A 13,195-nucleotide genomic window follows, 5' to 3' on the forward strand; every position below is an offset into this window, starting at 1 on the left:
TTTTTTTCTTAATAAGTACAGTACTTGATATGTACTTGATAAGGACCACAAATGATTTATGATCGTTAAATATACTGTAGTGGTATTTTGAACAAGGGTAGTTTTGTACCAACGCAAGTCACACAATGTTCTGAATAAACCTACTAGGTAAGGATGATACATGAGAGGAGTTTCTGTTCTAAAGTCTCACAGGTTACCTACAATATGTCCATATCAAACAACGTGGAAACAGTTACAAAACGATTCTTTCAATATATTTTACAAAAATGGCAAAAGAAAAGCAAGTGAGTGTTGGTTGGAGGACAAAGCAAAGAAAGAAAGGAAGGAACAAAGAGAGAGAGAGAGAGAGACGTGTGTGTGTGTGTGTGTGTGTGTGTGTGTGTGTGTGTGTGTGTGTGTGTGTGTGTGTACAGGGGAAGTATGGGGCTAGTAATTGGCATGGACTCCATGTTTCTCCTTTTGTGTGGCTGGATTTGATCTTTACACGTTCTCAATGTTTGCTGCAGTCCTAAAACCATCAACATTTCTTTACAGAGGCGCTGCTGTAACCTTGATTCTGTAGCCTTGCTGGCTGTGAATTTCCATAGAAATGGGAAATTAACAGAAAGCAGGGACAGAGGGAGATCAAGACTTGACTTCAAACTATTAAACAGAAAATATTATTTTGTGTTTGTATTCAAATATTTTATTCACATATTTATTTGTGACAGTGATGAAGAATAACCATGCATTGGAATTGAGGGATTATTTTAGTTTAAAAAATAAATAAATTAAAAAACACATTGATTGGGCCCCATATGGATAAGTGCCATATAAATTGGTCTTGGCTCATCCAGTTTATCACAACCAATTTTTCACAACATTCCCCCTAATTTTCATACAAATTTGTGTGGTTCAGTGTTGAGGCAAAAATATTTCCCTCTTTTTCGTTCAAGCACACATTAGAGATGTGGATCAAAACAACTGAGTGAGGGAGAGAACGAGGAAAGATTCTCCTAAGAATCCTTTTCATCTTCTACATTGCACATACACGCGCGTGCGTGCGCACATACACACACACACCTTTTGCATGTTGTTGGATTGGATGTGTAATGACTCAGATGGGACTTGCCTCCTAAAGATTAGAAGAAGCAGTGGAATAAATATCTCAATGGTGCGATGCATAAAACCCATTACTGCTAATGATGAGTCTCAAGGACCACATTCAGCTCTTCAATATTTAATAGACATTCAAACTTGTATTTGTCTTTCTCTCATAAGTCCTTTACCCCCCATGCACTGTTTCTAAAGCGTTCTTTTTTTTTCTTGGTCGCCGTCGAGTTTCCCTCGCCATGACATGGGCGGCCATTTTAATCTAAAATAATCGTCCTCATCCCCGAGAGTTGTAGCTGACTTTCATTTTTTTCATATTTTTTTATAAAGGCAAGAACATTTGGCCTGTGCGTCGGAGCAAGCTGCTGATTAAAATGTAGGCTCTTTAGCGTGGGGTAAGAATAGAGCAACGTCGACAGATACGCCGAACTCATTCTGCTGAATGTGTGTCTAATGCTCAGGCAGACTGACAATGAAGCCTCCTTCCTCTTCCTTCAAAGACAGAGAGCTAGACAGAGAGAGAGAGAGAGAGAGAGAGAGGGAGAGAGAGAGAGAGGGGGGGGGGAGTTGTGAAGGAGGAGATGGAGAGAATAGCGGGAGAGGTGAGAGAGACCTGCTGCCGTTTCATCAGCCGTGGCTAGTCATTCATTATGTACTGTGTGTGTGTGTGGGGGGGGGGGGGGGGGGAGGAGGAGGCTGGGGCTGCGCTGATGGGGAGCAGGGATAATAGGGATGGGGTGTGCTGAGGGATGGAAATATGTCAGAACCAGCTTTCGGAGATAACAAACATGAAAACAAAACAAACATACCCCAGAAGTTAACAAGGCCAACAGCAATCAAAGAGATAAAACAGCGTCATTTGCTAGGCTGCCGCCGTCCCCGATATAGAAACCGCTTCTTTTTCGGTTCCAGGTTTCCATCACGCCCATAGCTTGACAGAATGTATTGCTGTAGCATTACTACACACCCACTGTTCATCACCCCTTCTCTTGGTTTCTCGCACCATGCTCAGGGATACTGAGAGGCTCAGCTCATGTCTTCTCTATGTCAAGGCCTAAGGCTCACCCTAAACCCCCCACAGCACTGTTTCAGCAAGGAGCCCGAAGGGCGTTATTGTCTGTGGACGCCAGAACCACACCCCACCCTTCTCTAACCTCCCCAGCCCCCAGTTACGTACGAGCCCCCAGTTACGTACGTGTGGGGACACGGAGCAACTGTTGCCCTCTGTCCATCCCATGGACGTGGAATGATCCATGAGCAGGGGGCTGTTTGTACTTTGAAGTCTTAAGCACTAGACTTTAGGTTAATCGCCTGTCTCCTGATCCCCGAGCTTAGCCGCTCCTCTCTGCCTCGTCTGCCATTCAGTGTGTGGCTCTCTCTCCGAGGCTGGAAAAAAAAAATCCTGGTTAAAAATAACACAGAAGCATCACACTGCAGCCGACCAGCCGCTCCGCTCCAAAGGTTGACAAGAAGGGTCCCGAGTGATGGACCTTCGTCCGCCTGCTGCGCACGCACAATGCAAATCAAATGATGAAATGAAAAATGAATGCATGCCTGGAACGAGCGCTGTGGCACGCACTCTGGGCCGCTAGCTAGATGTAACAATTGTCATTTTTCTTGAAATATTTTTTTTTTTTTGTGGCCGTAAGGATTAACCCTGGTGGTCATCTCAGCCCCTCCCTTTCTCAGTAATGTTAATCCACTCATTCTCCCTCCATTTCACTCCCTATCACACTAAGAAAGCTGCATTTAGACATGCTAGTGATATAAAGGGAGTGTGTGACTTTTCTTTCTTTCTGATGCTATAGCCAAACACAATAGGGTGGAACTGATATCTAAACAGAAAGATACAGTATTTGAGGAGAGGACTTTACAAGTGGAACTCACAGTTTTTTAACTACTTTGCAGACATGAAACAGACAAACATAATATTAGTCAAAAATATCAAATTCACAGTTCATGCTTCAAACCAACTTTATAAGAGGTTGAGAGAATAGATGGATGCAGGTCAATGCATTATTAATATAATTCACCAATACGTTTCTTGGTAGTCCAAAACATATTGTTATCAGGTTGTAAATCACAGCTGGTCTGATACATTGTTTGCTGCCTCCACCCATTCGGGATTCACTGTTTCAGTTTCAATGAATCAATATTTTGAACAAATACAAATGACTGTAACTAAGTCTGGGAATGTCAATGCAATCAAACTAGCAAGGGCAATGATCACAAGTCAGTCATAACGTAGCTAATAGGCTAGCGCACACGTGTCAAGGCCCGATACACAAGCGAGTAGGATACACAAGCGAGTAGGATACACAAGCGAGTAGGATACACAAGCGAGTAGGATACACAAGCGAGTAGGATACACAAGCGAGTATAAATCAGTCAACAGTTGAGTCATCAACTAATGACAGCTTGATGCGCTCGCATCGGTGAATTCAACTTCAGTTGCGCTGCTTTCGCGTGTCTCGTTTACAGCGCGCCGCAGAGGGAAAGTGTGCAGACATGCCACAGTCAGGCTTCGGTTTTTAAAGCTTGACAATGAATAACCAAAAAACCATGCAAAGGGGAACAAAGTAAGCCAATAACTGCAACATTTGAGCAGTAGCCTAGGCTGGCTACTCAACTACATTGCATTTTGAGTGTAACATACAGCAGTTCAGCAATCAACCACAACGGTGATCCATGCAGTGCAACGTTTTTTAAAAACATGTTACAGTACATGTTTAAATGTTACAACAACCTACAGCTTATGTTTTGTTGTTTGGGGTTATTAAACACTTTTTGATTAGGGTCGCAGCTGATTATGCACATCTGCAAGAATAGCAGCAAATGCTGGACAAATATTATGCCTCTCTTTTGTTCAAAAGCTATACACAGCATCCAATGTAGATAGAGTAAGTGGACGTTATAAAGGGCCATATCTTCTCAAGTAAAACAATGGCCGGCGAATTTGTTGTGTTTTGATTGAGTCTGACTTCCCTGGGCTAGCGTATCTATTTGTTTTTGCTAGCTATTTCAGCAAGATAAAAACATGGAGACTAACGTTAACTAGCTAGCTAACCGCTGGGAGGCGTGTGGTGAGTGACTAACTTTTTCCCCCCTCATATAGTTTTCGGTGGCTACAACTAAAATATTCAGATGTCATTTGGTTAGCTAGCAAAGGAATGTTAATGCTGAATGTGAACGACTGTTATCCACAGTTAGCATACCTCTTAGTTGTCAATCAGATGTATTTGGCGTCAATCAAATAGGCAGGCGGGCCGGAAAGTTCCCATTCAGTTGTCAAAACTTGGGTTGGGACATGCATTGGCAACCAAGCTGCAGGAGGAGCAGGCCAGTATTCCCCATCCTTCATCAGTGCAATTTTGACGACCAAATAGCAGAGAAAGTTTTAGAGGGTTTATCTAATGTTCCCTCGTTAGATTTTTAACTCATCTCGCTCTGGTTAGCATTAGTTATTGATATTGTTGTTGTTGATGTGCATAAGCAACCGAGGGAGAGCTAGCTATACCTTTTCATCGTTGTTTGATCAATAGGACTGTGAAGTTCGCAAATGTATTTTGGTATTTGCAGAAATCCATTCAGGTGTATTTTGTGGCTTTTGGTGAATGTGTTCTAATGATCTAACGTCACGCTGTGGCTATTGCCTGTAAACACACAGTTCAGTTCATAGTGAATGATGGCAGGCCCGTGTGGCAAATGGCTTGTTTTCATTATAAGCCTACTGTAGCTCAAATTGGCTATGGCGCACCGGTCTGCGTAGACTCTGCTCCTGAACAAGACAGATGTTTTTTTTAGGGTTTAGTTTTACTGCAGTGTCTATTAATTGTCCAAACGCACGGTCGCTCTCCCACTCTATATTGATATAGAATTTTCACAAATGCCTTACTCTACGTCATTCCCAAACATTCTATGAATTTATGAAACTGCGAAAATGACCATATCTAAGTGCTCGCTTGTCAGAAAATGTAAAAAAAAAGAACGTGTCATATTCTCCCTGGGGGTATATAGTAACTGCCCCTGAACAAGGCAGTTAACCCACTGTTCCCCGGTAAGCCGTCATTGTAAATAAGAATTTGTTCTTAACTGACTTGTCTAGTTATATAAAGATTAGATAAAAAAAATATTAACAGATTTGAATGATTTCATGTTGCTAAAATGCCATCAGTTCCACTTTAACTGTATTAAGAAAGTAGTGATCTAAAATAGGATCTTAAATTATTTGGGTTAGTATATTCACATATACTATAATGTATAGTACATGAACATGTGCACGTGTGTTGCAAACACACACAACCACATGCACACCAACTTTGCTCAGAGTCGTGGCTGGCTCTGATCCCAAACCTGGGTCCTAGATCATGCATTAAGTGACCTCATGAGGCCTGCCATCTAACAAGTGCTGATGAGGCCCAAAATAGCCTGTCCTTGTGGGGCTGAGGTGGGGCCACGTCCGTCCGAGGAGCCTCAGTGTGCTGCTGAGCCGGGCCGACGGGCCGCTCTGCCAGGACGTGTTCACTCACAGACCCTAACACACTGTGACAACATGGAGCGGTGAAGAGGGAGAGAGAGGACTGAGAGGAAGACCTTTTCCTTCCCGCTCTAATGGAAACAGGGCTGATGCTGTGTTCAGGCTTTTAGGCTTGGAAGTACCATTCAGCCTTAAGTAATACAACACCACTGTCCACTTAGCCCCCTCAAGGCTTTCATTAACAGGAGAATCCTGAGCTGCGACATGGCTGATAGAGAATTTTAAGTCACTAGGGAATGACAGTGTGTTTTGAGATAGGCTGGGAAGCCCATGTCAAACACTAGCTATCCAGAGGAGGCAATGGATGGCATGCTCAGAAATGTTGGCGACCACAATCTTATCGGATTGTTTTTACAGACATCCCTTGTCACAGTGGATTACAATAACTCAGAACATTGGTGTGCCGCTGGGTAGGAATTTTTCTCACGCATATTTAATAAAAGGGGACTAGTAATGAATTGTTCTAGTATCCATGGCAACTGCTGACCTCCATCCTCCATCTTGGTCCCATTCCTGGTCCAAGCCTTGCAGACAGATATAGTACATTACATTGCGGCTACAAAACATACACATTCAAACAGCATACAGACGCACGCAAACATCACTTACATCACACCTGCCCAGACCCACCTGCTGACACCCCTATCCCCAGTGCCCGCATCACTCTCCGCCACATGGCCTCAAACTGCACCATTTTGATTCTCTCCATCGCCCACGCACTTTCAACATTTAGTGAATAAATAAAACATTTAAACTTTCCATTCTGTTAACGATGGAGCATTGGTGACGATGGTTAATTTCCAGTTTTTAAGTATATGTTTTGGCCACACATTTAAAATACTGGACATATCACATACAAATACTATCTTAACACCAGATATGTTAGTTTTGCTTCCACAAAAGCCTGATCTAAACCTGATCTAAGATTCCTCTCCACACATACTGTAAAGCAGCAAATGGATAAACCTGTAATTCAAAAACATGAAACACTCTCCTTCAAATGACCTTTCCCTCCCAAATACACGCACGCATGGAAGAACGCTCACACACACACATCCATACACACTGTGGCACATTTGTCCTTCCTTCCTAAGAGATTTAACCCAACATTAGCGGGTGCATATCCTTGTCAGACAACAAATATCTTGTTGTGCCTCTCTCTACCGGCTTCCCTATGAATGGGATCGATACTTGCCAGAGGAAGTGACCTTTTCCTTAGCCAGCTGATGAATCTGAAGGTTAAAAATGGCATAAAATATTTTCTGCTGGCCATCGGTCCTCGTGAGACAAGGCTGGAGAGGGAGAGGGGGGGATTGGTGGAGAGGTTGCATTGCTCTGTTTTATTTTTTTCATACGTTACAGCGATTTTTCCTGACGTCGCTTTTCATTTAGGAGATGAACGGCCCACGCTGCTTGCGCTAGGCACGACTGTATAGATTAGCCGGCGCTGTGTGCTGTTCCAATGAGCACAGTTATTAGATTCAGGATGCTGGTTAATGAAATAGACTGGGCTTGGTGATGTTACAGAGGGAAGGGTGGGCTGAAACGGCGCAGCCACTTAAAGCAATCACTTATGTCTTCCCAATGGAGGAGAGCCTCTGTGTTACAGGGTTCGGGATCATTGTAAGAGTTGAGGTTTACGGTTCTTCTAAGAGATTAGAACAAAGACCGATAGTTTTACTGTGTAGGATCTTCATGGTCGCTTACATGTTGATTTTCTGAACCGTTAGGAATATAAACAATATTGTTTCTGTGACCGACCAGAATAAAATCCACATTTCAATTTGGAACGAAATCACTGAAGCACAATTCCTTGTAATTGACCACAAAACCTCAGTTATATCAGATGATCATCACAGAAGCCAGAGAATATTTTTACATTATTCAGGAGTTGCTAGGCTCATGCTGTGAGGGAGGGCTCATGTTGTATGGGAAGCCATTGTTTATACTGTGCAGAGTCACTCAACTATGAAACTATTTCTGGATCACAATAAATAGCCCTCTACAGGCAATTACATATGGTGTGCTAGTCACAACTACAATACATTTTGGTGTCCAATGGTGGAGCATGACACATTTTGGGAGAAATTCCAATTCCATATCCCACATTTCCACTTTTCCACTCACTCACATCTAACTCGAAGTTAACCTGACTCCTGATTTCCTTTGCATTGATGGGCTACTTCCTGTGTGGACAGGGCAATAACAGGAAGTAGGAAGCAGGTGTTCCAGCATGGGGTGAAAGGTCACAGGAAACTGCGGTTGGCCAGAGGAAATCACTGGAGGGAGGATTCTGAAAACATCTGAGACCAACGGCAGCAGGGCACAGCGCAAAGTTGACACATCTCACTGTCATCATGTTATTTTAGACATCACAGTCTCGCCATAGTGGGCTGTTGTTGCCTTGAAATGCCAGATCAGATCAAAGTTAGCTAGCACAACAATGCTATTTAGAATTACAGCTAAATCAGTAATGTAGTAGCCTAGGTATCAGTTTGAATATTGAACGTCGCTCCATGTTAAGTGAGATTCAGTGTCAGTGGGTGTGAATGGTTTTTGTGCCTGCCTGTTTGTCTGTCCTGAGTAATTTGATTGAGTTAGGCGTTAGCTTTAATTTTTTTTGTAAGCTGCCTGTGCTCCTGCCTGTCCTGTCTCCATTTGGCTAGTGGAGATTAGCGGCTGTAGCCCACAGAGAGCCAGGCTGGCAGCTGTTGCTTAACATGACTTTACATCTTATCTTACATCGCTCACTCACTCCGCTCCCTAGGGCGACCAACAACGAGACACATGCCATGACAGCCGTGCTCGTGGCAACAACCACGTTAAAACAATAACCACGCACGAAACCAAAATAAGCCCTCAAAGCGCATGCGGTGTGCCTTTTGGGTTGAGTATGGAAGTCCATTCATCAAATGAAACCAGACTATTGGAGTTCGGAGAAGAGCTTACATTACTAATAGTCCAGCAATCAACAGGCTACACTGTCTGTAATTAAAACACACAATCCTTCCATACACCACTTTCAAACTCATTATTATTAATAGTAAAAGAGAGGCACGGGAATTATTTCTGTCTAAAATAACTGCCCTTTATCTGATGCCATAGGAGCTGTTCTTTTTCCAGCCCTGCCATCAATCCATCGTTGGATTGATCCAAGTTCACTCCAAGTTCACTCAAAAGCTTAACGGAACGATTCACCCATTTTGAACGTTATTTCGTTTTAGTGTATCTCTGAGTGATGTTCTATCAATTCCCGGGGTCATTTCATGTTTTCATGTGCATCTGAGCTAATTGCCGTTCAAGCAGGCAGAAATACAGCTGGTGTGACGAGTTTTGCATCGAGATGCACAAAAAACGTATAACATTCAAAATGAGTGACTCTTTCCTTTAAATACTGGTTTGTGTATTTCGATATGTACTGTATGTGTGTGTGTGTGTGTGTGTGTGTGTGTGTGTGTGTGTGTGTGTGTGCATGCATGCCTGTGTAATGTGTATGTAAGTGTATATTATGCATAAATTCCTGACTATATCAGAACCACAGTGTCCACTCTGCAGTAACTTTTTCCCAGTGGACTATTCTTTGCCCAGCAGAGAGGTGTGTAACTCGTCTGATAACTCCTACAATTACACACGTTAATAATCAGGCTGGCCGCGCTAGGAGAAGGAGCAGGCGCCACCATCGGCAGAAGCCTCGTGTTGTGTTCCACGAATTTAGGTTATGGCCTCTCATCACCGAGTCTGCTCAGTAAGCACAGAAGGGACAACGCCATGAGGGATTAGCATGGCTGAAAACATAGCACAGATACCAGAAAACAACTCAAGTTCTGAATTATTAATACCCAACATGTGCTCTTTGTCCTAAAGGGTAATTGAATTAACGGGACGATAAATAGATGAGCAGGGTCAATGTTGCAGATGAAAACAATGCAGGTCCTCCCCGAACGATCAATGGAGTGCAATCATCAAGTGGCCAGAAGTGATAATCACTTAAAGAGATTGGGAGGGGGAATCAATGGCTTGCCTAATTGAGCCTGTTCTGTGTTGGTATGAACTGGTGGACTCTGAAAGGCCAAACAACAGAGTTCTATATGAAAAAATACAATGACAATTCTTGTAATTTTCATTTGATGGTTCCGCTATGGTTGATTTTCAAGGAAGTGGAAGGCGGAGAGGGTGACGGAAAGAGCAAATCATCTGGATAGAATGCCTCAGCACAAATGAGCTGAAAGTCTCCGCCCTGATGTGGATTTTGGAGGATGGCCTTTGCCACTTCTAACACCTCGTCTATGTGTTTTAGCTGGACGACACTTATGAGCCACACTTCCTCTGCGGTGCTGGGGGAGCTTCCTTCCAGACCCTGGCCTGTGTGATAGCTAGTGACAGGTTGAGGGTAGTGAGGCTAGCGACCCGTGGTTAATGTCACATGTGTGGCTTTAAGGGGGCCTATCTGGAAGAGCCAGAAACCCCACACCCCAGCCTCCGTGTCCTGTCTGAGTGGATTATATCACAGCCGGAGGATGTCTCTTTCTGTCTGTTAACATGGAAGCCGGGAACACTCCCTCCCTGCATCGAGTCTCGTGCAGACACAAAATCAGAGCTTGGCCACAAACTCACGCTGAAAAGATTTATTAGATTGGGCCTTCTTCGAAAGACAAATAATAATGACTTCCACCCCTTGTGAGATGGTAGCTGCGAACACACAGACAACGGAGTGAGGCTATGTCGAAACTAATGACTGGGATTAGAATCATCCATTTTGGTCTGACTAGCTCAGGGGTCAACATTTTGGCTCAGCTACCGCACTGGCGTTGGTCCATAATGGTTCAGTCCAGGATTGTCAGTTTGCAAAGTCATATTCATGCCTACCTACCCAACACACACCTACAACCGCACACGCACGTACACACGCACGCAGACACTTTCATTGCCTCAGTTGGGATAAAATAGGTACAAAAACACATGGAAAAATCCCTTTTACATTCACTATACACTCTCAGGTTGAACTCTTATTTAGTCCAGGGAGAGAATGTAGTCTTGGTCTCAACACTAGAGGGTCTTGAGAGAAAAGAAGCAGGGGTTGGGATCATGGTAATGAGTTTCACCTGTTTGATGCGGTCAGGGTTGACGGTGGTCTGTGGCTGCAGTACGCTGACCGGTTCTGATTTCTGGGTGCTCTGCGGCATCTCCCGCACCTTCTCAGCGATGAAGTTATGGACTCCATTCAGAGCCTCCACTGTCCCCTGGATCAGACACACCCGCTCTGTCGTACCTTGAGAACAGACGGAAACATACAGAACATGACTTACTAACTTAAAGATTTTGGCTCCTATAAGGAGCATTGGTTGTTGACAAATACATATAGAACATATGCAATATTAATTACTGGTAATGTACTCTCATTACCAATCAAGCATCTTAAGAAAATGTCATTTTATGGGTATGTGTAGGCCTAATCAAACATAAAAAAAACTGAATGTAATCAGTATGTGTATTTCTTTAATGTCCAGTGACTCCCTCTTTTCACAAATTTCAAAAGTTTCACTTCTCGTCTTTCCCAAGATGGCTGCCAACATAGGAATTGTGTAATAATATTTGCCATGTCATAAAATACAACCCTGTAATTTGTAAATACAGTCTCGTCTAATGGGTTCCCCATAGCAGACGCTCCCTACAGTATTTATGCAATGACCCAATATCATTTTTTTCCTATTTCAGTTTCCTGACTTCACATTTCCCATCTGTGAAAGTAATATCAGTAACACCTGGTCAAATTCCATCAGTAAAGTCATACAGGGTCAGAAGGATGAATACAGCCTGGTTACAGATCTGTTTTGTACTGTTTTGCCAACTCCTATTGTCATTGTCATACCAAAAGTATCATATAGGAGTTGTGTATACATCACAAACAGATCTGGGACCAGGCTAGGATGAAAATACTCAATTGACTAGAGGCATGCCTAAATGAAGTCCATGACTATTATACTATGGTGTGTCAGGTCATTTGAAATGTACACAGTGATGATATACCTAATGAAGCCTGTTAGGCGGCATGAATACTACTGAGTAATTAACATCACCCAAGGTCAAAGTGCGCTTACAGTAATACAGCAGATTAAGGATCTATGTCATGCTATATGCACTAGTGTGTGTGTGTGTGTGTGTGTGTGTGTGTATATATATATATATATATATATATATATATATATATATATATATATATATATATATATATATATACACACACATACATACATACATACATACATACATACATACATACATACATACATACATACATACATACATACATACATACATACATACATACATACAGTGGCTTGTGAAAGTATTCACCCCCTTGGCATTTTTCCTATTTTGTTGCCTTACAACCTGGAATTAAAATTGATTTTTGGGGGGGTTTGTATCATTTGATTTACACAACATGCTTACCACTTTGAAAATGCTAAATATTTTTTCTTGTGAAACAAACAAGAAATAAGACAAAAAAACTGAAAACTTGAGCATGCATAACTATTCACCCCCCCAAAGTCAATACTTTGTAGAGCCACCTTTTACAGCAATTACAGCTACAAGTCTCTGGGGGTATGTCTCTATAAGCTTGGCACATCTAGCCACTGGGATGTTTGCAAGGGGGATGAATACTTTTGCAAGGCACTGTACTAGCAACCCATCTGTTACATTCATTATCAACCATTTGGCTTCACTATTGCATGTCTACAACCATGATTAGCAGTGAGACAAATGTTTAAAACGTCCACATGGCCACATCTGTTCAGTGTTACACTGTACTGCGATCCCATGACAGGATGAAGTTGTGAACGCAGCTGAAACAACAGCCACACGGCTATGGAGTGTCTTGTTGTTCAGAGAATGGGCTATAGTACAGTACATAATGACTAGTGTTGGACAGGGAGTCTACTGAAAGACTTCATATTGCAACTAATTCAATAGTAACTCAAGTCATTGACTGGTCTGACATTGGAGTGTCCCTCAGGAGGGGAATTGGACAATAAAAGGGTTCATTTACAATGTTGACCTCTGCGTTACCAGTACTATACAGTAAGCAATTCATTTTTAGGTCCAGATTTTATCAGCCTTGCTACAGACCTTGGTTAATTATCTTCCTCTACTGCCTTTATCAGTTGCATTGGCGCCATGCATCCAAGACCAACACAAACTTCTCTCTGTGTAAATATATCGTCACCGTTCTCTCAGAACGTGCGTTTAGACCATGAAAGGAAAACAACCGGCCTAAAAGCCCTCATAACGTGGCAGAAACTAGGCCAGTCCCAAACCTCTCCCTCCCTCTTTTTCTTCCTGTCTCCCTCCCTCTCTCTTCTGTTAGGGCCGGACTGACATTCGTCCTTATCGCCTCCGACCAGTCACAGCGTCCTGCTTCCTCCTTCCCCCCATTGTTTTCTTGGGCCAATGGGGTTGAGTTTGGCCCTACGCAGTACCAGTTGTGGCGAGCTATTAATACAGAGAAATTGAGGAATCTCAGACTGTGGGTTGGGGTAAAGAGCCTCTGTGAGTTCCTGACAGCTG

General features: G+C 42.9%; 1 protein-coding gene across 3 annotated transcripts in view; it reads right to left on the bottom strand.

Moving 5' to 3' along the window:
* The window catches only part of LOC106580748 (RNA-binding protein Nova-1), a 55,805-nt gene that overhangs the window by 10,952 nt on the left and 31,658 nt on the right, over positions 1–13,195 (bottom strand). For all 3 annotated transcript variants that reach the window (XM_014162114.3, XM_014162113.3, XM_014162112.3), the window contains one exon: positions 10,732–10,898. In XM_014162114.3, the coding sequence (XP_014017589.1) occupies positions 10,732–10,898 (167 nt within the window). The remainder of the gene's footprint in view (positions 1–10,731; positions 10,899–13,195) is intronic.

The sequence above is a fragment of the Salmo salar genome, chromosome 20, assembly GCF_965601325.2.
Source record: "Salmo salar chromosome 20, fSalSal1, whole genome shotgun sequence".
Lineage (NCBI taxonomy): Eukaryota > Metazoa > Chordata > Actinopteri > Salmoniformes > Salmonidae > Salmo > Salmo salar.